The sequence below is a fragment of the Saccostrea echinata genome, unplaced genomic scaffold (genome assembly GCF_033153115.1).
Source record: "Saccostrea echinata isolate AGI-Se365-2 ecotype Australia unplaced genomic scaffold, CSIRO_AGI_Sech_v1 ptg000029l, whole genome shotgun sequence".
Taxonomy (NCBI): Eukaryota; Metazoa; Mollusca; class Bivalvia; order Ostreida; family Ostreidae; genus Saccostrea; species Saccostrea echinata.
In genome coordinates this window covers 17,067,369-17,092,889 of record NW_026889778.1, presented here as the reverse complement: position 1 = coordinate 17,092,889, position 25,521 = coordinate 17,067,369, and the positions used below count along the sequence as shown (strand labels likewise).

The following is a 25,521-nucleotide window of genomic DNA, read 5'->3' as shown; positions in this document are numbered from 1 at the left end:
CATCGCTAAATATTCTGTTTGATACTTCCCAGTTTTGGTTTTAAAATTCTAATAGTTTTCGCATTAACAATTCAATATCTGGAGAAAAAAAAACTTTTATTGAGTTAAATTCGTTTTTCCAAATATTAAAAAGAAAAGATTTTTATGTTGCTTTTATGTTAGTTTTAGAAAGCACTAAAGACTATTCGAATCAGATTAGTTTTTGAAAAATGCAGAAACGTTAAATTTACTCTACATTTTTTCCATTAAAATTAAGAAAATAATTCTTAGAAATTTTGCGATGCTGATACTTTTAGCCCTCACGATACACAGCCCTAGTGTTGGTCAGATGATCAGTTTCCAAGTGTCCTGATAACCAGGAGTTAGATCATCTTCTTATAGTTTGGGTCTCAAGTTTGACTTCCGATGTAGTCCCTGACAATTATCCTTGTTTGTATTTGATGTCATGACCATGCATTGGAAGTAAAAGATGAGAATTAAATGACTTGATGTTTCTGGATTGGGGTTTTCAAATTAAGTCGTGAAAGATAAAGAAACGATGCTCATGCAAGTTCACGTATTAATTGTTGGACAGATACATAGATGAAAGAGTTAACGTTTAAGAGTTCTTGGGCCTTGGTAGGTTGAATCTCTTTCTCCATTATGCTATTTGATTTTGAGTGCTCTGGCTAGGCAATTCATGATGAAATATCTTAAATTAGTAAAAGTTTTCAAGACTTATAGAACCAAAAACCCTTGAGTTTCTTTATTTGAAATGAAAAAATATTTGAGGTAAGAGAACTTATAGCTTTTTTAAAAAAAAAAAAAAAAAAAAAAAAAAAAAAAGGACTGAGGTCTTTGTTATGATTTTCTGACACTAATTACAACTTGATTTTAAAATGATTTATCATTAAACAATAAAATGTAGAAAGTTCACTTGATGGCTCCGCCCTCACCAACGGTCGCACCGTCTAACATATTATTTACATTTATGACTTATTCATATTTTATATTTTCCTGATTATAATCTTTAACGCGTGAAATGTTTTATTTTTCAAACTCAACGGCACGTATTTGATCCATTGATTGCGCGTCGACCCTTTATGACGTCACTGAGAAATTACGTCGAACGTTTATGACGCGAGGAACCCGTGTTTATACGGAAATATTTACATTTGTTGTGTTTTTCTACTAAATAAACTGTGAAATTGATTTGAAAGTCATTTTTGTGTATACTCACGCGTAGAAATATACACGGAGAAACTCGCGCTAAAATGACGTCACAATAAGGCTACAGAGATGTTAGTAAAAATATGACGATATAGGGCAGCGAGAAATTCAAACATTGAGTATATTTTTGGTGCATTTAAACATGTAAAATGTAAATATAAGGAATGTTTTTAAGTTTAGTGTGAATTATTGGTGTGTAAATCACACAGACTTGCACGTAGGCATATTTTTCATGAAGCGCTTGCGGTCTTCATGAAAGTTTTTAGAACTTGTGCCCAATCCCTTTGTAATTAAAAACTACAATAAAATATGTTCAAACCAAAGCATTTGCAAATGTAAATATAATGCAATGAAATATAATAGAACAGAATATATTATATTCTAGATATAGTCTATATAAATGCTATTTTAATATAAAACTGTTCTCGAAGTATGAACACTGGCCACTCGATATACAGGTACATGTATATTCGGCAAGACTGCAGTTGTTTGCATGATTTTCATATTAGAAAAAATGCAAAAGATACAAGTTATTCGGGAAAAAATAAGCCGACATATATTGGTTTAAATATTATATTAGACAAATCCTCATCTCTTGAATGTTTCTTACTTCATACCGTTGAGCAGAGTGTTTGAGCATTATTTTAACATCGAGTAGGTGTCCTTGCCATGCGAAAGTCGCATAGTGACTAGTGTCATGATAGTCGGAATTAAGACCATAGGCTGTGATTTTTAGGCATCGTTTTGATCGAAGGATATGTTTTTTTGATTTTTTTTTTTAGAAAATGCAGCATGTAAAATTTAATGACTGACCAATGAGAGAACGGGTAAATTTCACAGAGGCTGGTTTCAGGATGGTGTATTTTTGTTTGTTGCATGTTTTTCTGTCTATTTCAATATACATGTACTGATTAATATGTTGAAGTTACGACCAAGGGCACTGGAAGTTAATGTATAAATATTGAGTATGTGCATGAACATACTCAATATTTACATTAACTTTCAGTGCCCGTGGGTACGACCATTGGGACGAACGCAGTTGTGTATGTTATTGAATAGCCTACCTATTCACTAGATCTGCCTCTTCAAACCGCACGAGTTGTTTGGAAGGTCTAAATTGAGACAACACATGACGTCGTATGTAAGTTGCATAACAAAGTCTGAAATGTTTAAATTTTTTTACAAATAGGGTTAAATCTACCATCTATCTACAATGTCCATTAAATCAGGGTTATAATATTTATTATTTTGGGTAGACTTTACTTTACCGGTCCCCAGATCCGCAGATCCGTGCGCTCATTGCACTATGACAGATATGATTTACGTCACTCAACTGATAAGGGTTAGTCTTGCACATTTTCGACTGGTTAGGGTTAGTTTTGCATCCACCTGAGAGATTAGGGTTGGTCCTTGCACAAGTATTCAACTGATTAGGGTTAGTATCGCATCCATCCGAGAGATTAGGGTTAGTCCTCGCACATTATTTGACTGATTAGGGTTAGTCTAGCATCTGCCTGGAATATTTGGGTTAGTCCTCGCATACATGTACCATCCGAGAGATTAGGGTAAGTGACTCGTTCTTTTAGATGAATTAAGAAATTCAGTTGCTTCTGTATTTTTTGCAAGATCTTAATTCAGCGTCAATGGCATTTCGTTGGTTTGTTTACATGAAAAAATGGCTAAGTACGAAAGAAACGACACTAAGCATGTGCCGCACGCGCTTCGTTGAAAATTATTTTTTGTCAATTTTTCAATGAATAAACAATATTCATTAAATTTTTTTCAGAGAACGTGGTTTAAAACTTCGTTTAAAAACGAAGTTTTAAACTAAACTTTTAACCGTAGAATTCGATTTTGGGGTCAAAAAGGGCAAAAACCTCATACTTTTGAATTTTTTTTATCGCTCACGCGATCCCATATATACTGAAGTCGCCTACGGCGACACTATATTTTAGCGCGTTTTTTCTGGGGACAGGTAAAGTAAAGTCGTTCAATTATTTTACATTGTTTGTTTGGTTATCACAAGACTTTTTTGGGATGCCATACATGCATGTATGCAATATTAAGTACTGGGACTGTGGGGAAAAAAATGCTTGGGATCAATGTGCACAGTCTGAATTTTCTCTTCGCCCAGCCATTGCCTGAAGAGCTCACAGTGACAATCTGCATTCTACACCCCTTACTGTGCTTGCTACAATTAAAATCGAAAATTGCTGAAATTTACAGTTTTAAAAATTTGAATTATAAAATTTTATATTTAAAACATGTATAGAACATGCAGTGAACCAAAACATCTTTGACGCATAGCACTGAAATCAAAAGCAATGGAAGTGATGATTTCTCATTATTTTAAGTGTACAGGCATCCCAGAAAGTCTAGAGATAACAAGTTTGGTGTGTTTTCTAACCTATCTAGACTTTCCGTGCTATTCCGGGATGTGTCTATACTTTACAAATGGCAGATGATAGAAAGGTGTTATTCAATCAATTTTGAAGTGAAATCTTACCCGACACTGGTAGGAAAAGTGTAGATATTGATTAAAATCAAGTGTGAACCGAGGTACCCCCTGGAATCCAAGATGATAGTTTCATCCCTTCTTTTTTATGTACAAGAAATACAATTTGATAAATACATCTGTTTTGTTGGAGATAACATGTAGCAGAATGGTCTGGAGTCTTTATGAATTTGACACATTTATTAGCAATATTAAACTTTGCCAAATGTAAAATTTCTCAAAGAGCTCAGTTGAGAAACAATTTAAGTGCAGTTTGCATTAATTTTTATCAACACACAACAAAAACAAAACTTGTATTTAAATCCTTCATGGTCAATTTGAATAAATCTAAATAATCTTACAAGGAAATATGCTTTTTGAATTTTATTAAAATGTTTTTTTTTTTTTTCAGATGACTGTGAGATGCATGTGCTTCCAGTTCAAATAAACTCTGTCACATGGCAAAAGATCACATCATTGTAGACTCACTGTGAAACATGGCATCAGGTGACAAACCACCCGTAGAAATTCCCAGTGGTTCATCAGAACCACTCAAAGAAGAGGAGAGTGTATTTTCAAAGCTGAAAGGATATTTTAATAAAGCTCCCGAGGGAAATGAATTATTTGCTCCCATATTTCCAGTGTCTCAGGGTCCATATTCTCCAATCAGTAATGAAGAGGTAGATGCTTTCATTGCAAATGAAACAGGATGGGATAGGATAAAACATATGTTTTCCTATAAGTGAGTATTTAGAAAACATAAATATGTTTTCTTACAAGTGAGTATTTAGAAAAGAAAGTGTATGTGTGTGTATAAATGCAAATTTAGAAATATTATTAGTTGTACAGTCACTTAAATATGGATTCAGAAATTTACAGAGTTCCAAAACAAACTGTATTGGATGAGGCAAAGCCAGTTCAAGTTTTTGTGGACCCCATACATTTATATATTACCTGGAGTACCTCTCTAAATTACTTGAAGATGAATTTTTCCCATTGGAAGTAAATTATATTAATTTTTTGTTTGTTTCTGATCTATTTATTAAAATTAGAGAATTAAGCAACTGAATCAGAAATGATGCTCAGCAATCTACTTCAGAAGAAAATCACCTTGCTACTCAGAAACTAAATGATGATTTCTCTGAACAATTTTTTTTCCTTCCAGTTTTGGGGTGAAAAGAAATGATACATGTACATATTCTGTCATTTTATTCTGCATGGGCAGATAAATTGCATACTTACTCAAAGTTTAAAATAGAGAGTCATCGATGGGACAATGCATAGTTTGAATATAGGCTAGAAATCTGGAACCAAAATGATTTGAAATGCATGTGATATCATTATCTTTTCATTATAATAAGCATATTAGCATGTGTTTTATTTTCTTATTGTTCTTTTATTTCAGTCCTTTGACAAAATTCAGTGCTGACCTGTACAATGTATTCAGTGTAGCAGCTCCCGTGACAATCTTCTCCGGTATGATTATAGGAGCCCTCCGATACCCCAGGGCCAAAGAGGACTTCATGAGAAGTCCAGAGAGAGGGCTAGTGAAATTTCAGAGGAAAAATCTTCGAATGGCTAAAGTAAGTTTGGTTATATCACAGTGTGTAGTAATTCCAGGTGAAGGAACACATGGTATTCACTTGTGCTAAAATAGAAGCATTTTATACCTCTTGCTATAAAAGGAAAAGTTGCATGTAGGGGAAAATAATAGACATGTATTTCTATGAAATAACAATAAACATGTAGAATTTGAGAGTAAATTTTTGCTTTCAACTTCCAAAATTTGATACACATGACCATTAAAATGAATTTTGATATTCTCATTCTGCATCGAATAATAAATGAGGGATGAGAAGGTGAAATTTTTAATTTGAATAATTGTAATGTTCACAATCAAATAAGATTGTAATGGTCCAGGGTGATCTATCCTGTGATACAAAAAAATGATTTTATATGGCTTTAAATAACGCATTATATTGTTCTCCATTTGTTATGAATCAACAATCAGATTCAAAAACCATTACTGTCATTTTGATGAGTAAATTAGAATACATATTGATAATGGTATAAGGATCTGTAGGAGGGATTTTCATTATGTTGCTTGTCTGTTTCAGAGGTATAAGTATGATATTATCACACTGGATGTGATGAAGACAGCTGGTCGAGCAGCATTTAAATTTGGTGGATTTTTTACATGTATTTTGTGAGTGTTTGGTTGTTATATTGTTATTTGGTTTTCAAATTTATTGAAGCACAGCTGTTAGATTTTTTGCAAGAAAATTATGCATATTATACTCTGAGACAGAAAATGATGCATCATGTAATCATTCCTTTATCTTACTGCTTTGTTACACTGTGTTCAGCAATTTAATACTGAAAATGTACTTTTTTCTATGGGGTTATAATTCCATGGAAGCACAATTTCTGTTCAATGCACAGATAGATTACGCAGCCACATTTCTTAAACTGATATTATGCATCTTAGATGCACTTTAAGTATGCTGTGACAAATTTCCGCCAAAAATCTGTGACTGTGCATACATCTGTACACAGCATAAATTAATCCAGCACCAAAAATGTATGTCTACAGTTAGTAAGTAAATGAAATATTGCACCATAGAAATTGTCTATATGCTTTTTTTTTTTACAGACTGGTGAATCAGACTTTAGCTACATACAACAATAAGTCAAGTCCACTGTATTATGGGGCAGGGGGAGGTAAGTACTTTGTATGAAATAGGAGGTTGCTGTGAGGTTAATTGGTGGAGGGGGAGGCTCTGCACAAGGGGAGAGGTGCTTACATGTACATGTACATTGTAAGAAGAGGGGAAAAAAGTACTGTAAATGTGGAAATGTTCTTGTGGGAGAAATTTTTGCAAATTCTGCGATTTGTAAAGTTTTGCAAAATTTATATCCACGTGAATTGTTTCATATAAGGTACTGTAGTAAACAACAAAGCAACACATTTTGTAAATTCCTTAACTTCTGCAAAAATAAGCCCCATGTGAATGCTTTGTTCCATGAAAGTGGCATAATTTTACCCCGTAAAAATATCCTCATTTGAAGTACTGCTGAGAAAATGCTTGATAGATAATTGAGAGTAAGTGATTTGATTTTCACATATTTTGCCATTGTGAATAAAGTATTGTATCCATCAGTGTTAAGTTTAAAACATAAAACTAAAAAAAAAAAAACCAAAGACTACTAGATAGGTACACGTTCATACATAGGAATCTCATTATTGATAGGGCTTAATTACCCTCACACCCAGGTCCAGTAAAAGGAACCCTGTCCCAATTGAAAATTTACTCCTTTTTCTCCCCAAAATTTAGGGAAAACTCCCAAATGAAAAGCAGACTGAATTTTTCAGTGCTTTTTATATTAAAAAAGAATGAGAATTTTGAGATTTTAATGATTCATAAAGAGCAAGAGCCACTTAGGGCCTTTATTGGCCCTCTGAATTTCTGAAAAATCGAAACTGCTCAGTTTTGGTTGACAATGCAGTATTTATCACTTGGACCCTTGAACATGACGTAATTTTCTCTGTAGTGAATGCATTATGATGTCATAAAATGCATCATTTTTCCCATATTCTGTAAATTCCCTTAAAAATGGCCAGACATTGAGGTATTTTTTCAATATTTCATATAGAGCACAACCTCTGATCCAAAATATGCAACTACTTAATGAAAGATCTGTTTCTGAAGATCACAAAACATATTTTAAGTTTTGGATCATGGGCTGTGCTCATATTTTAATTCTTTGCTGAAGGTAGTGAAATACGCATGTTTCTGCAAAATTCAAGAACACTGCATTTTCTCAAAGCCTGTTTTCCAATACCTGGATTCTCAAAAAGAAATTCTGTTGTAGGAAATGAGAGCGCTAAGTCTCTACTTTATATTGATATATGAAATGGGACAGAGGGTGATAGTCAATTGATATAAGGACAGTGCCATTTTATGCATAAAGTGAACCTAGCTCTTTGTGAATCGGGAATAAGCCTTCAATCTAACTCTTTATTTAACAGTAAAACTTAATATAAGCCATCAATATCTCCAAATTTTGACACTTTTTCGATCTAAATTCCCAACTGCAAGGGTACAGAACCGTGTACAAAAATGGGTCAATTAAGCCCTGATTGATATTGATAGTTCTTTAAGAATTGTACTGTTAGTACATGTACATGTAGTACTATTGGAAATATCTTAAAGTTTAACATGTTAAATCCTATGATATCTGATTCTGAAACACTCTGATATTTGCAGCGGCAGCTGGAGCACTCAATAAATTCAGCTACGGTGTCCGGGCGATGGTGTCAGGGGGTACAGTAGCTGGTATAATGGGGTAAGATCTTGTTGCATACATTATATAGCAGGGTCACAAATTTAACCAAATTCTAATCATGTGTAATTTCTTTGATTGCCCAGTGTTTGCAGAATCAAAACAAAATTGCAAAAAATGAATTCTCTTAACTTTCAAAATCCTGACTTTGGAATACACAAATGAATATACTATAAGTTTTAGAATGGTTCTATGAAGGACTATATTGCATAAATTTAAATGAGAGAAATATCCATTATAAAGTAGATGGTAGTTTTTGAAATTCTGAATTTGATATTTCTTCTCATCAGACTAATGATTGACATTTTTCCACATCTAGGTTGCTTTATGGTGGCGCATTTTGTGTATTTTTAAATCATTTTGGTATGACACAAGATAAACTTCACTGGGAGGATGTTAAAAAGAGACTTGAAGTTGGGGTAAGACCAAAAAATTGCTGTATGCTGAAAAAGATCAGAAATAACTCAAAATTTATTCTTTTATACATGTCAGATATTTATTGTTTGTTTTTTTCTTTATCTGTTGTTTTATTATTTGAAGCTTTATTTTTGCTTACTTTTCCAATAAGAATAAAATATTTAAACCTCTAGAAAGATTATCAGATTACTGTATAAATGTAATTTTTAGCGAGACACAAATTTGGCGATTTATCCTTTAAAATCGGTATATATTTTTAGCGAGAAGTAATTTTAGCAATTTTGTAATGCCAACAAGAGAAGCCATTACAAGCGATACGCAATTAATTGTCAGTGATATTCAATTTTAGCGATCTCAACACACTCGCTAATAATGCCAAAATTGAATCCTCACTAAAAATTTTGCTTATATGGTATATGAATATTTTTATTTTTAAAAAAAGGGGGGTGGGTGGTTTATTTTAAAATGGAATAAAAATAAATACATGTAAAGGGTGGATAAATACTATAAGCAAATGCAAAACTCTACTTAGTCTATATATATATAGTTAATATTGACATACATGTATGTTTACTGTCTGATGTCATTTGCTCTTTTCTCTTGACAGTTTGAACAATCCCAGAAGAAGTATGAGAATAAAACAGACAGTAATATAAAAAGCAAAGGCTCCTGACAGTGTGACAGATTAGATAATTAATATATCTGAGTAAGACTTTGTTCATGACAGTTATTTTTATTGCTGTGTGTACTTCTTTTTGTATGAGAGTTGTGTCACATTGAACATTTACGTAGCTATGTGATATTTGTTGTAAGAGAAGTCAGTGTATTTCATGTGATATCAAAATTATTTTATGCTAACACTCACATGATATGAACACTCATGTCAATGTATATCTGAATAAAAAACTCAGGCAGAGTATTCAACTTGATGTTCACTTGCTGAAAAATATTGATTCAAATTTTGAATATCTAACAATGGGGATGGTTTCACAGTTGTCTCCCTTTTTACAACTCGCAAACAATTTTTGAAACTGAGTGACTGAGTGAGTAGATTTTAATCAAATACCTTTTAAATAATAAATGGAAGGAATGTAAGTATTTAGTGTGAAATAATTTTTTTTCCTTCATCACACTGTGTCATAATTAAAAAGGAATGTGCATAAAAATTTTCATAACAATTCATTAATGGATATTCTGTTTGCAAACCTTCACTTGATCATGAGTTGTAAGAACATGATTTGAGTTGCATTTACAAAGTGTTACAATGTCAATTTTGTTTTGACTAGCACCTGATTTTAGATTAACAATTGGAATATGTCACAACTCAATGCAAAACATGATCATTCCATGATATTTATGCCTTTGTTTTATGTATATTTGACATTAAAAATGTTAAATGACAAAAAGAATTCTCAGTCATTCCCACACAAATATTTACAATGCTGTATAATGCATCCTTCCAAAAACATGCTGTTTGCAAAGGTCTCTGCAATATTTATCAAGTTCAAGTTGAAGTAGTTTATTTACTTGTCACATGCTATGTAACATACATTTTAGTATTTAAAAAAAAAAAACACTTTATACAAAATACATATGTACATAAACACCTTGCCTAAGGAGGCAAATGAGACACTATTATATAGTAAAAGTTAGTTAATGACCATACGCAACCCTGATTCCACAAATAGTGAAACTTGCCCAGGTGGGATCCAGGAATAAAACTATTTAATGGTGGTGGTGGTGGTGGGGTCCACATTTTCTAGCTGGAGGGATGTTTATCCAAGGTCATTTTTTTTATTTGATTCAGTATATACTTTTAATAACTCTGCAAATTCCAGGGGTTGGGTGGGTCCATACCACCAGAGAATGTTGTCAGATGACCAGTTCTTATGTCACATGACGTTTTAAAATCAAATAATTATGTTCTCCCCATGCTTGTTTTATCCAGTATGTGGCTAGAGTTGGTGACTTATTCATTTCTCTTTTTGGTATGATTTTTGTTTTGTTATGTTTTTTTTTCAATTCTCTGGCTATCAGAATCACCATAATTTTTCATAGAGGAAAAAATACATTTGTGTTCAATTAATTTTTTTTCAACTTTGTGTAGACGACATATCACTTCAAAGGGTATTGCCAGTATAAACATTAAACTCATATAAAATAAAATTTGGTGTATGCAAGTGTGTCATTTCTGGCAATGAAATTGTGCAAATATTAACCATTTATGGTAAAATTTACATTATTTAGTGTATTTATTTCTCAGATTTTTTTTCTATAGAAAAATTATTATTAAATACGTAAATGATTTAGTACCAATGCTGAATTACAGTACATGTCTTGCATAAAATTTATAGAGTTACAACTTTATAATTAGTGGGAAAGCAAACATTTCAAAAAAGCAAGTTGTCTAAGATCAAGTGTCTTTAGATCTTTATATTCTTTCCCATCTATCATCCCAGATTTGTTCCTCTTCTTTGGTCTCATAATCTCAGAATTTTGAAAAGTTTTTCTTTAAAAATATTTTTCTCTGCTCCTGGATATTAAGCAAACAAACTAAATTCATGATAATGATGAGCAAGGGTGTCTCTTCCAAAATTGTTCATGGCCCCAAGGCCAGGGGTTCTGGTGTTAGGGCAGGGCTCTGTTGGTCATAAAGTAAAAATATAATATTTCTTTTAAAATCTTTTTCTCTGCTTCTGAATATTAAACAAACTAAGTCCATGATAATGATGAGCAAGCAAGGGTGCCTCATCCAAAATTGTGAAATTTATGGCCCCTGGGTTAGGGGTTCTGGTGTTAGGGTAGGGCTCTGTTGATAATACAGTGTATGTACTTGTAGTAAAAATGCATGTATTCTTTGAAAATCTCTTTTTTTTTCTCCCCGTGTATTTTGACATACAACTTAGAGCATGATGATGATAATCAAGGGTACATGTACTTTATCCAAATTTGTGAAATTCACAGCCCCTGGGTCAGGGATTCTTATGTTAGGGTTCTGTTGATAAAATAGTGAAAATGCATTAATTCTTTAAAATTTCTACTCTGCCCCTGAGTATTTAGCAAACAAATTTAGTGAATGGTTATGATATTTCTTCCAAAATTGTAAAATTCATGGCGCCTGGGTCAGGGTCCTGGTGTTAGGGTGGGGTTCTATTGATTACATTTATAGTGAAAATGCATAAATTCTTTGAAAAGCCTCTCTGCCTCTGGGTATTTAGCAGTTAAACTAAGTGCTTGGTTATGATGAACAAGGATGCATTTTCCAAAATTGTGAAATTCATGGCCCCTGGGGGGGGGGGGGGGGGGGGGGGTCTGTTGATCACATACTAAAAATGAAAAGCTTCTTCTTTGCACCTGGGTATTTAGCAAACAGACTAAGCACATGGTTGTGATGAGCAAGTATGCTTCTTACAAAATTTGTGAAATTCTTGGCCCCAGGGGTTCTGGTGTTAAGGTGGGGCTCTATTGATCATAGATGAAAATGCACATTTTTTTTTAAATCTTCTCTGCCCTGGGTATTTAGTAAACAAAGTAATTGCATTTCAAAGATGTGCAAGGATGCCTCTTCCAAAATTTTGGAATTCATGGCCTCTGGGTTTACAGAGGTTCTGGTGGTGAGCAGGGTGCTATTGATTATATAGTGAAAATGCAGTAAGACCGCGGAACATTAACTGGCAAAATTGGAAATATACAGCTTACGTCTTTTCCATCTGCTGCAGTCAAAACATTTAATGATAGACAATGAATTCGGCACGGACGTCCGAGAAAACATCGGATTGAAATTCTAGTTTGAAATTCATTTTCAATCCACCTGAGCTGTTTTCAAACGCAGAGTGTGAATGTATGATCCAAAAGACAAATAATTTCAATTCCCAAATACATGTTGTTTGAAATTCATATTTATCCTTGTTTATACGAGTTTTTAGCCTATAATTTTAAGGACACGAGGTAATGACAAGAGGTAATTTCTTTAGTTTTGTCTTCACTGAAAAATGTTTGACAATCAAAACAGGGAGGGGTTGTCCAAACTAAAAAAAGAAACTTTCTCTTTTATTTCCAAGATCGTTCAGTGATCGTCCCCCTCCACCCCCAACACATGTATGCACATACCTAACAGAAATCAAATATTTGTTCCTTTATATTTCTTTAAAAATACTGGTCAGTAATTCTGATTTATATATTAAAACTTCAAAATATTCCGAATTTGAAATTATTTGTCTTCTGGGTCAATCAGTAACACATTGTCTTCTATCGTAGCTGAGGTGGATTGAAAATGAATTTCAAACTAGAATTTCAATCCAATGTTTTCTCGGACGTCCGTGTCGAATTGTATACCCGCCCATTCCATTATCTTAAATGTTTTGATTTTAACAGATGGAAATGACGTAAGCTGCGTATTTCCAATTTTGCCAGTTAATGTTCCGCGTTCTGTATATCTTTAAATTCCCATTATTTCAAGATATGTCGTCTGAAGTTGCAAATGAAAACATACATTAATGTATAACAGTATTTGATTTGAAGCTATACGTGCATTAAAATTACGAACACAAGCAAATGTGAATGAAAATGGATGGCGACATAATTACGAGTAATTGATTAAACATTTATAAATTCATAATAATTTTTTTGCAAAAATGGTGACCCATTCCCCAGGAAAGTGCATCATCGGTCCTCGCCACGAACTAAATTGAACTCTCCATAGCTCTCCCTCCCCTCTCTCTCTCTCTCTCTCTCTCTCTCTCTCTCTCTCAGCGGATACTTCTTCAGGAAGAGCAGATGCGGGTTACAAAATTGGGCTACGGTAAGTTCATATAGGTTTAAAGAAAAAGGGGTGAACCTTTATATAAGTTGTTGCACAGCTTGGTGTCAGCGATTCTGTTATCGGAAGTTTGTTGGAACGATTTTAATAGACTAATAGCGGAGACCTAAAAGTGGTCGCCCGAAAAGCACAACTGTTGACAAAGATCAACAAATAGCACTTCTTGCTAAGAGAAATCGAATGTCATCAGCAGTTGCCCTCAACGGAGAGCTAACAGTAGCAACATGCATACGAATCTCCATACATACCTTGCGAAACAGACTTCATGATGAGAGATTACATGCCAGACGAACCTGCAGTGCGCCCACTTTTGACCGTAAAACATCGCAACCGTCGCCTACAATTTGCTCAAGACCATGTCAACTAGGACCAACATCATATTCAAGGAGTGCTATGGACTGGGTGAATACAGACTTTGTCAGCATGTGCATATCAAAGACGGTCTTAGATGTGTATTGGGGGGGGGGAAACGTGATTCAATGACTGTTGCATTGCTGAACACGACCAGTTGGTCAGTGGGTCAGTCGTGTTTTGGGTAGACGTCAATTACAACGGTATCACAGACCTCGACTTCATAAGGAACGGATCTGTTGTCGATATTCGCTACAGGGATGAGATCGCTGCACCTATTGCTAGACCTTAAGCTGAAGCCTGTAGTCGTATGCTGGTGACAATTTCATTTTGACGGATGACAATGCCATATGCAGGCCCCACCGTGCGAGAGTGTTCAACTAGTATCTGGAAGAGGAAAAAATCGTCAGTGTGGATTGGCCAGCAAAATTACCTGACCGAATCCAAAGGGCATGCGTGGGACATGCTCCAGAAACAATTTTTACAAAGGCAAAACCAACCAAACACAATCTGTGAACTTGAGAAATTGCTCTTGTGCAGGAATGGTATAGAATTCCCCAGGATAGCCTTAATTAACAGTTTCCCAATGCGATGCAGGGAAGTGATAGTGGCTAGAACTAGGTGGTTATACCAGATACTGACAAAAAAATTTGGACTGATCATATTCATTAAACCTATATAAGCATGCTAAGTCCTTATTTTTTACCCTTTGAAATCCAGTGATGATGGATTTCCTCAGTTTTTCTTAATGAATGTTGTTCAATTGTTTATCATTGGAAAAATTAACTGACTAAATTCTTTTTTTTTTTTTTTTTTTTTTTTTTTTTTTTTTTTACACTTGTTAATGTTACATGTAGGTATGAAAAAAGAAATTCTTAAATATTTAGTGAAAATTTATTCGAAACACTATTTTTTTTTTTTAGTTGACTCCTAACTTATGTTGTTCAGTGTATTTGTTATTTCTTTATTTGTAAAAGGATGATTCAGGTCAGAAACTGTGACAAATAGCAAAGGAAAGATTATTTTCCCAACGGGCGGGCGGGGGAGGGGGGATATCTTTAAACAGGGAGCGGCCATTCTCTTTCGTTCTGCATACTGTCGTCTATATTTAACGTACGTGTGTACATGAGATTGTATTATTGACTTAGGAAAAAAAAGAGGCCATGTTCACATCCTTCCCGAATTCGTCACTAGCAAGTGCCCTTCGATTGGGAATATTCATTCTGGCGACATCACTTTTTAACAATTTTTTCTGTTGTATGAAAACTATTTGAAAGTTAGACCTCAACATTTTTGTATCGTAGAGTTGCTCCTCTTTGCACTCTTTGTGTACTTAAGTGCTAATTGGGAGCATCTTGAACACGTGTTAAAGTGTCTGTGTTCGAGGAGAGCTTAACAATCTCTAATCTTCTCAAAGGCGACTCATCCGAAATTCTCAACACCCAATTTAATTGGTTTTTCAACAAATTCAATTTCTTTCAAATCATTTTTCCCCTGTCCACTATAAATGAAATAAGAATTTTTCTTTTTTTCCATACCTTAAAAGGAATCCCAAATGTCAACATAAGATTTCAATACTGAGAATTTGAATTAGGACGCAGTACAGTTAAGGCAACATTTTCTATAAAAAGGCACCAAAAACGAGACACTTCAAGTTCAACCGTCTTATTTTTTAGCATGAAACTCTATCTGAAATATCTTAATGTCTTTATGAAGAGTTTGTCCATCGCTTTTCACATCGGTATTTTTTGTCATCATGTGACCCTCTAAAGTCACGTGAGCTCCGATTTTAGGTCAAAATATGAAATGTCAAGTTTAACCAAAAAGTGCAAGGGCAAGGCAAACAATATTTGAACTGCACAAGGTTTCATTGCGTCCCTTGGTATCTATCCTATCGAAAAACTGATGCTCATTCAGTCAGATTTCTGAGATATTTAAGTTATTCATTGAAAACAAACCCCAGTATTCAAAAATAGGGTATTTTTCATCATTGAATCGGAAATTTTAAATTGCCTAATGAATTACAAAGAAATGAGCATCACTTTTCAAAAACTAGACAGTAAAATAAAGAATTCAAAATAAAAACCTACCTCTTGGGTTGTCGCCTTGCCCTTGCACTTTTTGATTAAAAATTGAAATCTTAACACATTCATTCTAAATATAGTTTTCAAACGCATCATTGACCCAGCATGGGAGATAACTCTGTGGTACTTAGAAGAGTTTATGTACCTCGCAAATTTTAAACAAATAATACCTACGGACTGCGCTGGGCTTTATTTCACTTAATCAAAACGGTATGCATGAAAAAATCTTTGACTTTACTTTGTTTTGTATATCTTCGTTCTTTTATACGCTACACAAGACGTATTTGACACCTACCGCATTTCCTCCGTTCGCCTAAAATTTGCCGCAACATCCATCATGTAAATGAACTGGAAAATGCCCATGGTTAAAAATATTGAAAGATATTCAGTCATTTGTAATAAAATAAAATAGACAGCCCCTATCAATGATAAAACATATATTCTTCCTCAGTAGACACACAGAAAAAATATCTCCAACAGAACTTAGTATTTTTTTTTTAATTTTTATTTTTTTTTTTTTACACATGTGATTATTTTAGTTATCAAACCTTCAACTGTTTATGGATTCTAGACTACGTTAAAAGTTTTAAGAACAGGAGGAAGGGATTGGGGTGCTTACTCCTGTATTTAATAACCTGTTTTCCTTTCTACAGATCTACCCCCCCCCCCCCCCCAATCACCAGTTTGCCTCTGGCTCCTTTGATACCATATACCTTACTGGCATGTTAAAAATAAATTATTAAACAGTGTTTACATCAGGTTTTACTTATTTGGGTATTGTAGCACAAATCATATCGGCGTAGGGGGGGGGGGGGGGCTTTAGTCTCATGTTTTGAGTAATTATCAATCAATGCGCAAACAAGATAATCATAGTAAAAACTTTGTAATCAAGAAACAGATACTCTGTTAAAGAACAGGTGAACACAATATACATGCTGAAATTTAGATCTTGTACCCCAAAACACAGACAGGTGCATAGGCAGAATGGAAGTGAAGTGTACGCAGAGATCGGCTGGGGTCCGCTTTGAGACCCCCAGTGGGTCCAGATGAGGGCCCAGGGGCGAAGTCCCTGGAAGCTCATGGTTTTTTAACCAAATATTTCATTCAAAATCATGCCATTTCGATTTTCTTTAGAAATTACAAGACATAGTAATATTGTTTTTAACACAGTTAAATACTTCCGTTCAAATTTATTGTACATGTAGAGGCTGAATATTTTTTAAGAAGATATATTGGTATCATCTTTCAGCAACAAATATAACTAATAATTTCAATTTTTAATAAAAATAATATTTCAAATCATATTCTAGTGGATCACAGCATTCAACGGTTGATATTTTCTCAAAGATCTTAAAATAAATTATCAATGTGTTATAGAAGAATTCCAAATTAATGTTTTATTTGGTTTTGGCAATGATTTAATAAAACATTACAATTTTTTTTTTTATAAAGACATGGTAATATAGAATTTGAATTTGAATCGAAACAGTATGAGATAAAATAATTTGAAACACAAATATTTGCTGGATTGTATTGATATTTTTTTTCTCTTCTCACAAATCTCTTCCTCCCCCCCCCCCCCCCCATTTTTTTTAATTTGTAAACGATGTGTACGCACCTGCGTATTTGCGTATAAGCAGCTACGCGCCTATCAGAATACATGCAAGTAAAGATACTCAAATCTTAAGAGCCTTCAAACTTTCACACCACTGTACTGTTAAAAATTCAAAGTATTAGTTATCTAGAAAATTTATTTGATTAAAAACAGCCTTTCAAATTCAAAGACAAGCTGTGAAGGGATTTCTGAGCAGGTGCAAAATATTTCAAACAGTCCACAGTTCAAACAGTTCTTCTGGATGAAATCAATTCTGAAAACAAAATGAAATACCATTATGGAAGGTTCATTGGTGTTTTAAAAAAGTGATACTCAAAACAATGCATTGAGTAACATGGAAAGCATATACATGACTCTACTGTTTTTATTATCAAAACATTTCAATAATCTTGGTAGGAATATGTATGGTTTAGAGCTTATATGGAGCATACCTTTTTATTTCATTGGTGGAAACACTTGCTGCCTGAATGAATTGTTCAAATTGTTTGGGAGTAGCTACAACATGAGTGAAAAACATAATGATTACTATTGTAGAATGAAATGACATTGCATTGTACAAAACAAACCATGCTATACTATATTTTCTGATTTTCATAAAATAAATGGGAACAAACTTTTGATACGAAACTTTTCTGGGAAATTGAAACCTATGACATTTGCAAAAGTAGAATTGGTAGCTATACTTAATTTAAGTAAAAAAAAATTCAATATACTAGAGATAACATTTAATTCTTTCACCTATACAACATTAAAAAAAAATATTTAACACTGGCATACTATAAAATTAATGTGAAATGCTTTAGTGTGATCATACCCAGTGGAGAAATTGATGCATCTATTTTGATAGTTCTAGCTGATGTAAATGCCAGTTTTAACCAGTTCTGTGATAGCTACAATGACAAAAGAATTATACATATAAACAGTACATAAATACATGTATACACATATAAGATTGACTTAATGTACATGTAGTCAGACAAATGAAAATTCAAACATTTTTTCTTCATTAATGTAGAAATTCTACAAATTTACAGCCTTGTGATACAGATAGTAAAAGTTCTATGAGGAATTTAAAATATGAAGCACTGGTAAAAACTGAAATCTTAAAATTCACATATTTTTGATTGCCAGAGGTATAAATTAAAATTGATAGGGTCTTATACTCTTGTATGTACAGTGCACATACATTGTACACTGTGCAGTTTGACTTCACAAATACATTGTAAGTGTGACTGCATCTAAATTATACTATTTGATATCATGACGTGCTGTGCTTATATTATCTTATATGTTTGTACATGTATGCCAAAGGAAAACATCATTGCATATTTAAAAGTGTGCAACTTTCATAAATGTGTGTGTTTTTGTGTATGTGTGTGTGTGTGTGTGTGGGGGGGGGGGTTACACACAAGGCACTGCATTGCAGTTTGTGACGGACTGTAACAATACATCTTATTGTACATGTTCAAGGTTATTTTACATCGATGTAAAGAATAGTATGTGTACATGTTAATACCTATGCACATACACACCTTAATGAACAGAAAGGGACCTAGGGAGGTAGTGCGGATCGTCTCAGTTTTCCATGATTTCCCGAAATAACGTCATCATCTTCTCATCAAAAAGATAAACAAGGCCCAGGTCTCTTATTTTATCTCTATTCTCTTTAAAGATTGCCTGATTGTTGCATTTATTCACTGCATATCTCAGCTGCTGTCGCCACGTTTTTAGATGTAAACAACATTCCGTGTCACCGAGTGCAAGCGCTTGGCTGAAGCCGAATGCAGCCAAACGACACAATTAAAAGAGAATTATTTCGAAGACGTGTTGTTCCTATATAAGAGAAAATCACTAATGTTTATTTATTTAAACCTGAAAATACAGACATTCATTACAAATTCTCGCAATCATCATTAAATAGCTTTTTTGAGCTCTATTTCCTTATATGGATCTATCAAGGCGGAGCAACTGTCATGACGTCAAACCTCATTATGACCTCATTACCATATTATCTTCATGTGTAGCCTTAACTGTACTGCGGAGCTGTTAAATCTTTTAAAAGTTTGAATCTTTTGAACAATACGTCTTATTAATTCAATCTCGGTGTGTTGACATTGCGCGACCCAGGTGCGAAAACGACGCCAAGGATTGTGTAAATCGACAAGGTATTGAGATTAAAGGATTTTCGATTGCTTCTTCTGGAGTTAGGCCAGGATAGCGTTATTGAATTCTCCTGTCAATTGATTTTTGTTCTTTTATATTTTTACCCCTCTTAAGTTTAACTCTTATTAACGTTTTTTAAGCTTTTATTTTAAAATCTTATCGCATGTGAAGCACCCGATTAGCATCTTGTTACGTGAATAACAGTTTTTTTGAAGATCGAAGCAGGTAATTAAAATGAGGTGTCATTCACAAAGAATTTGATTTCTCTTGTTGTGCAAGAAAAACTTTGGTCTTGCTTAGAATTAGTTTAAAAATAACAATTGGAGTTTTTCTCATTAAATCGTATTGTGGATAGTACCGTTTAAGTTCGATAATTTTTATACCAACCGAAATTTCTTGAATATAATATAAATGAATTCAGATGAAATGTCGAAAAAAGCCTGAAACACTTGAAGTTCCCTATTTTATTAAAATCTCTGTCACTTTATGGAATTATGTAATTTCTTTGCAATTTTTTTTTTCATTCCAAGTTTTAGCCAAACACAAATCATTCAACTTGTGAAACATGCATTTAATTTTTTTATAGGCTTCTAACACATATATGAATTTTGAAATTTTTAACGAGTGCACTCTCGTCCTTTTCAATTATCTTGTAACTGGCCAAGACATGTGGCCACTTCACACGAGGAACAAGCTCTTATAATCTCAATCGGACACTTTATTTTAAGTGGCGTGTCCACGATCAAATATTTCGAGTACCGCTCAGAGAGGGAGTTTATACAGAAAAGGTGAACATTGGACAATATACCTCAGAATTATAATCTTGTGCGCAATGAACAACTTTGTTGCCAAGCCGTGGATACATTTTTATTTTGTTTGGTTTATGTTGAAAATATATTTGACAGAATATTTGAACAGTTTTTGTTTTATTTCTTTTGGAAATGGACCAGAGGATCTGAACACTCAATTTTGAAATCTTAAACATTGAGTTTTGGTTTAAATAATAACGAAATGTTTGTGTTTTATAAGATATATGATAGAAATGGGATAAGTCAGTGTATTCGGTTAAATTTTGTGTTTGTTTGTTTGTTTTGTTTTTTTGTTTTTTTGTTTTTTGTTTTCTTTTTTAATCGGATGACCAGATTCAGAATGATGTACAAATTATATGTAACTGAGCAAATCAAACTTTTTATAACCATAAATATATATTTGTAAACGATTCCATTTGATTTTTTTTTAATTTTGTGTATTTTTTTCAAAATTATTAAGATATAGGTGAAGTTGGCCATTTTGCCCCACCCTGTAGCCAGAACCCCCTGACCTGAGGGTCATAAAAACACAAGTTTTGTTGGAGTTTTATGGTTTCCCTTTAGTGATTTTTCCCACGTTGAAATATAACACGATTATATACGGCCTACGGCGCTCACCTGAATCATTTACCTCTTCCTGTCAAAGAAATACGCATACAAATGTAAAGCACCCAATTATGTCTTATCTAGACATCAACCTGAATTCCTAATGTGTATGTGTTTATTAATTGTTCATTTTTGTTTGGTGGGGGGTTCTACATATATATTTTGAGTTTCCCCCCTCTCCTTCTTTTTTCCTTTTTTCTTATGGCCCCACCTTTGGCCCAAGGTTAAAATTGAACAAATCGAATCTACGTGTATACTACAATATACTGTAAAGGGGATTAATTTTACGGGTTGTAATTTTCACGTTTTTCTCTCCTCTGACACGATCGCGGTTTGTTGAATTCGCGGAATCTGTACATGTATATAATAAAGTTACCTCCCTTGTCTATATCCGTTTAATCCATAGTATAGCTAGAACGACATAATCAGCATTATAATGTTCACTTCACAGGGTATGTTAGATTTAATAATTAATAAGTTAATAAAAGTCCTTGACTATAAACGTCGAGTGACTTTCCTATATGCTATTACGACACCCCAAGATCTTCTTTCCGAAGGGATAATACATCGCGGCGAAAAACCACTGGACAGCTGCTGGACAGTTAAGAAATTGTTAATGTAGGTCGATGAAATAATATCCTTCCACATCTTCAGCAAGTTCGATATTATTTGAATGATTTTTTAAAACTAAAATGTCGATAAAAACTAATACGTATGAAAGTGCAGGTAACAAATACACGTGGTAACATAGTTACGCACGGGTAATCAAAACCCATGACCCATGTTTTGATTGATGGAACATGTAGCGTTAGCTATTAAAACAGCTTTTTGACAAATACAGGTTATTATCTGCTGATCTAAATTAAAGTAAAGCGTGATAATTAAAATAATTGAATGACAAGTGCGACTCGTAATTACTGAAATTACCATGTACTACACGTATATATACCTATCGTAGTCTATTCTTAAATTTCCAAATATAACATGGAGATTATTTAACTTATTCACGGTTTCTTGAATTCACGGATTTATTAACACCGTGAATATAGCGAATATTAACACCGCGAGTTATTTTCCCCCTATACAGTAGTATGTATATATTGCTTTGGTTCGTAGAAAAAAAAGGTTTGAAATCTTTTTCCTATATTTTCATATATAAAACATTTTAGTTTTGGGGGTTCTATTCTAGCCCTGGAGGGTCATGATTTTAACCAATACTTTATGGGGATACTTCCATATTCAGCTGGATAATTTTGGTCCTGTTGTTCTCGAGCCTTTTCAAATGATATTCAAATATGTTCATATACATTGTATACATGTATCACTTTTCCATATCATGGTCCCTATCTAACCTCCGAGACAGATTTAAACAGAAGATTTCAATAAACTTTAATCTGCAATAAATATAAGAAAACTTTTACACACCACCACCAAAAATATTCATTTTGTTCAAGGGAAGATTTTATAAATGACCCCTCACATTTTATTATCCCCCCCCCCCCTTGATATGGGACTTAGCGGCTCAATATAACTGACTTTGATCCCCTTCATCCACAGAGGCTATGTTAAATTCTGTATGAAATTTACCCAGTGGGGAAATTGGATATTTACTACACGACAATCAGACAACTAGACAACGGTTGCCGGATACATATTCGATCAGAATAACCAAGTTGAGTCTCTAGGTAAGTGATCTAAAAATGGTAGCTTTTGCATATTCAGTGATAGAAAATCAGAGTTGTAGATTAATATCCTTGGTCCATTGCGTACTGTTTATTACTTACAGATAAAGAAAGAAATTTTGTTTGTTTTTCCCTAGGGTAATAGGTATAATACAGTTTCATATATTGAGCGCTTCAGGGGAAGTCTAAAGGATACGTATTCAAGTGTGCGCAAAATGTAGGTATATTGATTTCTTGAAAGTGAACCAAAATATATACGCATTAGCCACCCAGTAGGACGCCATACTTGTCTCATTGTTTTTGTCTGCCTGTCTGTTTGTATTGGGTGTCAAACGTTCCTTGGCTTTTGTTCCGAGTGTTCGATCAGTAATCCATTACGTAAACACACCTGGGATGCGAGATCGTGTATTTCCACATGTTTTATGTGAAAGCAATGGGTATTTAGATTCAAGTGGTCTCATTTAGAGCGTTTCAATTAAGATTTTTCTATTCTGATCCTCTATGCTGTTGTTTTTCGCCACAAGAAATGTTTGAGTATGGTAAGTGTCGGATTTGGAGAAAATTCGGATCAAGATCAGGGTTATATGAGGGTTTTATTGATATAAGTGCTTAAAACAGTAAAGTTTGACACAAGCTCCAATCTTGCCTAATCTTGGTAAACAATTTCAACATAAAGGTGGACAGAAAATAGCGAGATTTAAAATCTAGAGTTACATTGAATAAAGAAGGATACTAAATACATAAACTAAATAACGTTCCCTTGTGTTTAAGCTACATCATATAGGTGTAGAAATGATAAAGTAAAATTAAGATTCAGTAATATAAAGACAAATTGAAGATCGGGACCCAGGTATCTTATGAATGGGGGAGAGCAATGGAGCTCCCTTAAAGAAAGACACTTCCGAGTCATCTTTTCAGTTAAGGATATAGACTTCAAACCGATTGTAAATTAATTATTTGTCAATTACACAAGTGTTAGATCAAGGTGTTTAAATATACAGAGAGGAAAAGGGGCTTGTTTATTATTTTAAGCAAACCAAGATTAGTTTCGCATGCGTCTGTTTTTTGATATGTACAAATAGCGCCCACGAAATGGCTCCTAGCCGTCTCCGAGTACTACATAACATTTCGTTTGACATTTGATTTTTTTTTTTTATAATTTCCCTCCTTCGAGGACTTTGATTAAGCAACTGTAATTTGATTATAGAGAAATGTCATCTATTATTAATTTTGGATTATACAAAATAAGGTTTAAAAAATTGCAATGAACAAAATATTTCAAATATTATAACACCTTGATTAATTACATTGTTTTGAAAAAAAAATATCTTGTTTGAAAGTTCAACTAATTTATAACACAGATTAAAAATGAAACAAGGGAATGGGTTGAATTTTTTTCATTTTGAAAAGGTAAAAATACCACTGGATGCAATTTTTTTTTTTCGGAGAAAACTGCATATTGACACAGCTTTTATAAAAAGCTTACAAAGTGCAAGTGATTCACGACAAACTGTCGATTTTACCCAATATTTACTTTAAATTTGTTTCTCTGTTCATCAATTTCAAAAAACCGTTGCAACTGTCTGCAATTCAATAGCTGATAATATTGACAAAAGGTATCGCTGAAAGGCACCCATGAGTATGTGCGTAATATGACAAAACCAAAGAACGAGAGTCCACCATTGAGTGTTTGATAAATACGGAGATCTTTGGTGAAAATTTTAATTGGAGAGGTTTTTTATAAGCAAGGCACAATGGAAGTTGAGAAGATGAACCATTAGAACTGTTTTTCAGGTGCTAATTGACGAATGCCTAAATAAGGTTATGACAAAGAAGTCAAAACGTTAATTTCCGATTTAAAAAAAAAAAACGCACCAATTATTCTGCCCAAGTTTTCAATTTTAAGATTTTTTTTGTAATGAACAAAATTTGTTTTAAAAAGCATCACAGAATAAAGTGTTCTGCTAGACGAGGGAAATATATTAATACATTCATATTATAATATTGAAATAATTATATATGAAATAATCATATTGAAATAATTAAACTCTTTATAATTCCCAAAATATTAAAAAAAACAATTAATTTCCTATTTATTTAGTAAAAGTCTTTTGATGAATGAGAGTTGCAGACATCATAACTTCCTTTTTGACAGGCAAATCAGAAAAAAATGTGTCGGAAACGAAACACTGGACGAGAGAATTTTTGCTTTTGTCATTTGTATATGTCGGAAATATGGCCAATTTGACATTCAACAAAGAATATTAGTAAAAAAAAAAAAAAAAAGGAATGGGAACATTAAATATTGGAATATTTGATATAATAAAACTCTTTAAGGTCATAAGACACCAAAAATTTTGGGGATTTTGTTTTGTTTTGTTTTTAATCAAAGCTTCTATATTTTGTTGCTTTTAGTTCAAATTAATTTGTACCTGGTTAAATTATAGTAAATGAATATTTATTTTGGTGGGATTTTGCATATGTTCATGTTTTTGCATTGAATTTAAGTGAAGATCTGGAAAGTATGAAAAAATAAGGCTGGTTTGATCGGGAATTTTGTGATTATTATGTGTTTAAGCATTAACGGAACTTGTACAAGCTTTTTTTTTTTTTTTTTTTTGTATAACAGTTCAATTTTTTTAGTATAGGTTATATACCTGTGTAAAAGTTAATGAGGACACAATGAAATAAATAAACAGACGTGTTCAAATATATACTCAAGAAAAAGTGTTTTAAATATTACAGAATAAAGGCAAGTTAATCACTCGTGAATAATTTTAAAAATATCTTTTAAAATCTGAAGTTATTCTCAACCTGAAATCTTCAAATCTCTAATGCCACTGTGAAGTATGAGTTTAGTCACGTCATATGATCGTAGCAAGGGGTACTTATTAAATCAAGGTGGTTGTAATACTTATACCTACTTTA

At 33.3% G+C, this 25,521-nt stretch overlaps 1 protein-coding gene and 1 long non-coding RNA gene across 2 annotated transcripts; one reads left to right on the top strand and one right to left on the bottom strand.

The window, feature by feature from the left end:
* Positions 1-1,905: 1,905 nt before the first annotated feature.
* LOC133194561 (complex I assembly factor TIMMDC1, mitochondrial-like) lies at positions 1,906-9,393 on the top strand. The gene is made up of 8 exons (XM_061330503.1): positions 1,906-2,036; positions 4,116-4,445; positions 5,109-5,286; positions 5,821-5,909; positions 6,357-6,424; positions 7,972-8,050; positions 8,367-8,466; positions 9,072-9,393. The coding sequence occupies exons 2-8, from the start codon at positions 4,201-4,203 to the stop codon at positions 9,135-9,137; spliced, it is 825 nt and encodes a 274-aa protein (XP_061186487.1). The 5' UTR covers positions 1,906-2,036; positions 4,116-4,200; the 3' UTR covers positions 9,138-9,393.
* An 8,377-nt stretch (positions 9,394-17,770) lies between these two features.
* Positions 17,771-18,981, bottom strand: LOC133194560 (uncharacterized). The gene is made up of 3 exons (XR_009722115.1): positions 18,866-18,981; positions 18,148-18,223; positions 17,771-17,828 (listed from the first exon to the last, which is right to left on the bottom strand). It is a non-coding gene; the product is annotated as an uncharacterized LOC133194560 (long non-coding RNA).
* Positions 18,982-25,521: the final 6,540 nt, after the last annotated feature.

Excerpts from the sequence above, each read along its gene's own strand:
- LOC133194561 (XM_061330503.1), top strand. The coding sequence starts at position 4,201 with ATGGCATCAGGTGACAAACCACCCGTAGAAATTCCCAGTGGTTCATCA. Across the intron at positions 6,425-7,971 it reads GTATTATGGGGCAGGGGGAG|CGGCAGCTGGAGCACTCAAT; the intron begins GTAAGTACTTTG and ends TGATATTTGCAG. Across the intron at positions 8,051-8,366 it reads ACAGTAGCTGGTATAATGGG|GTTGCTTTATGGTGGCGCAT; the intron begins GTAAGATCTTGT and ends TTCCACATCTAG.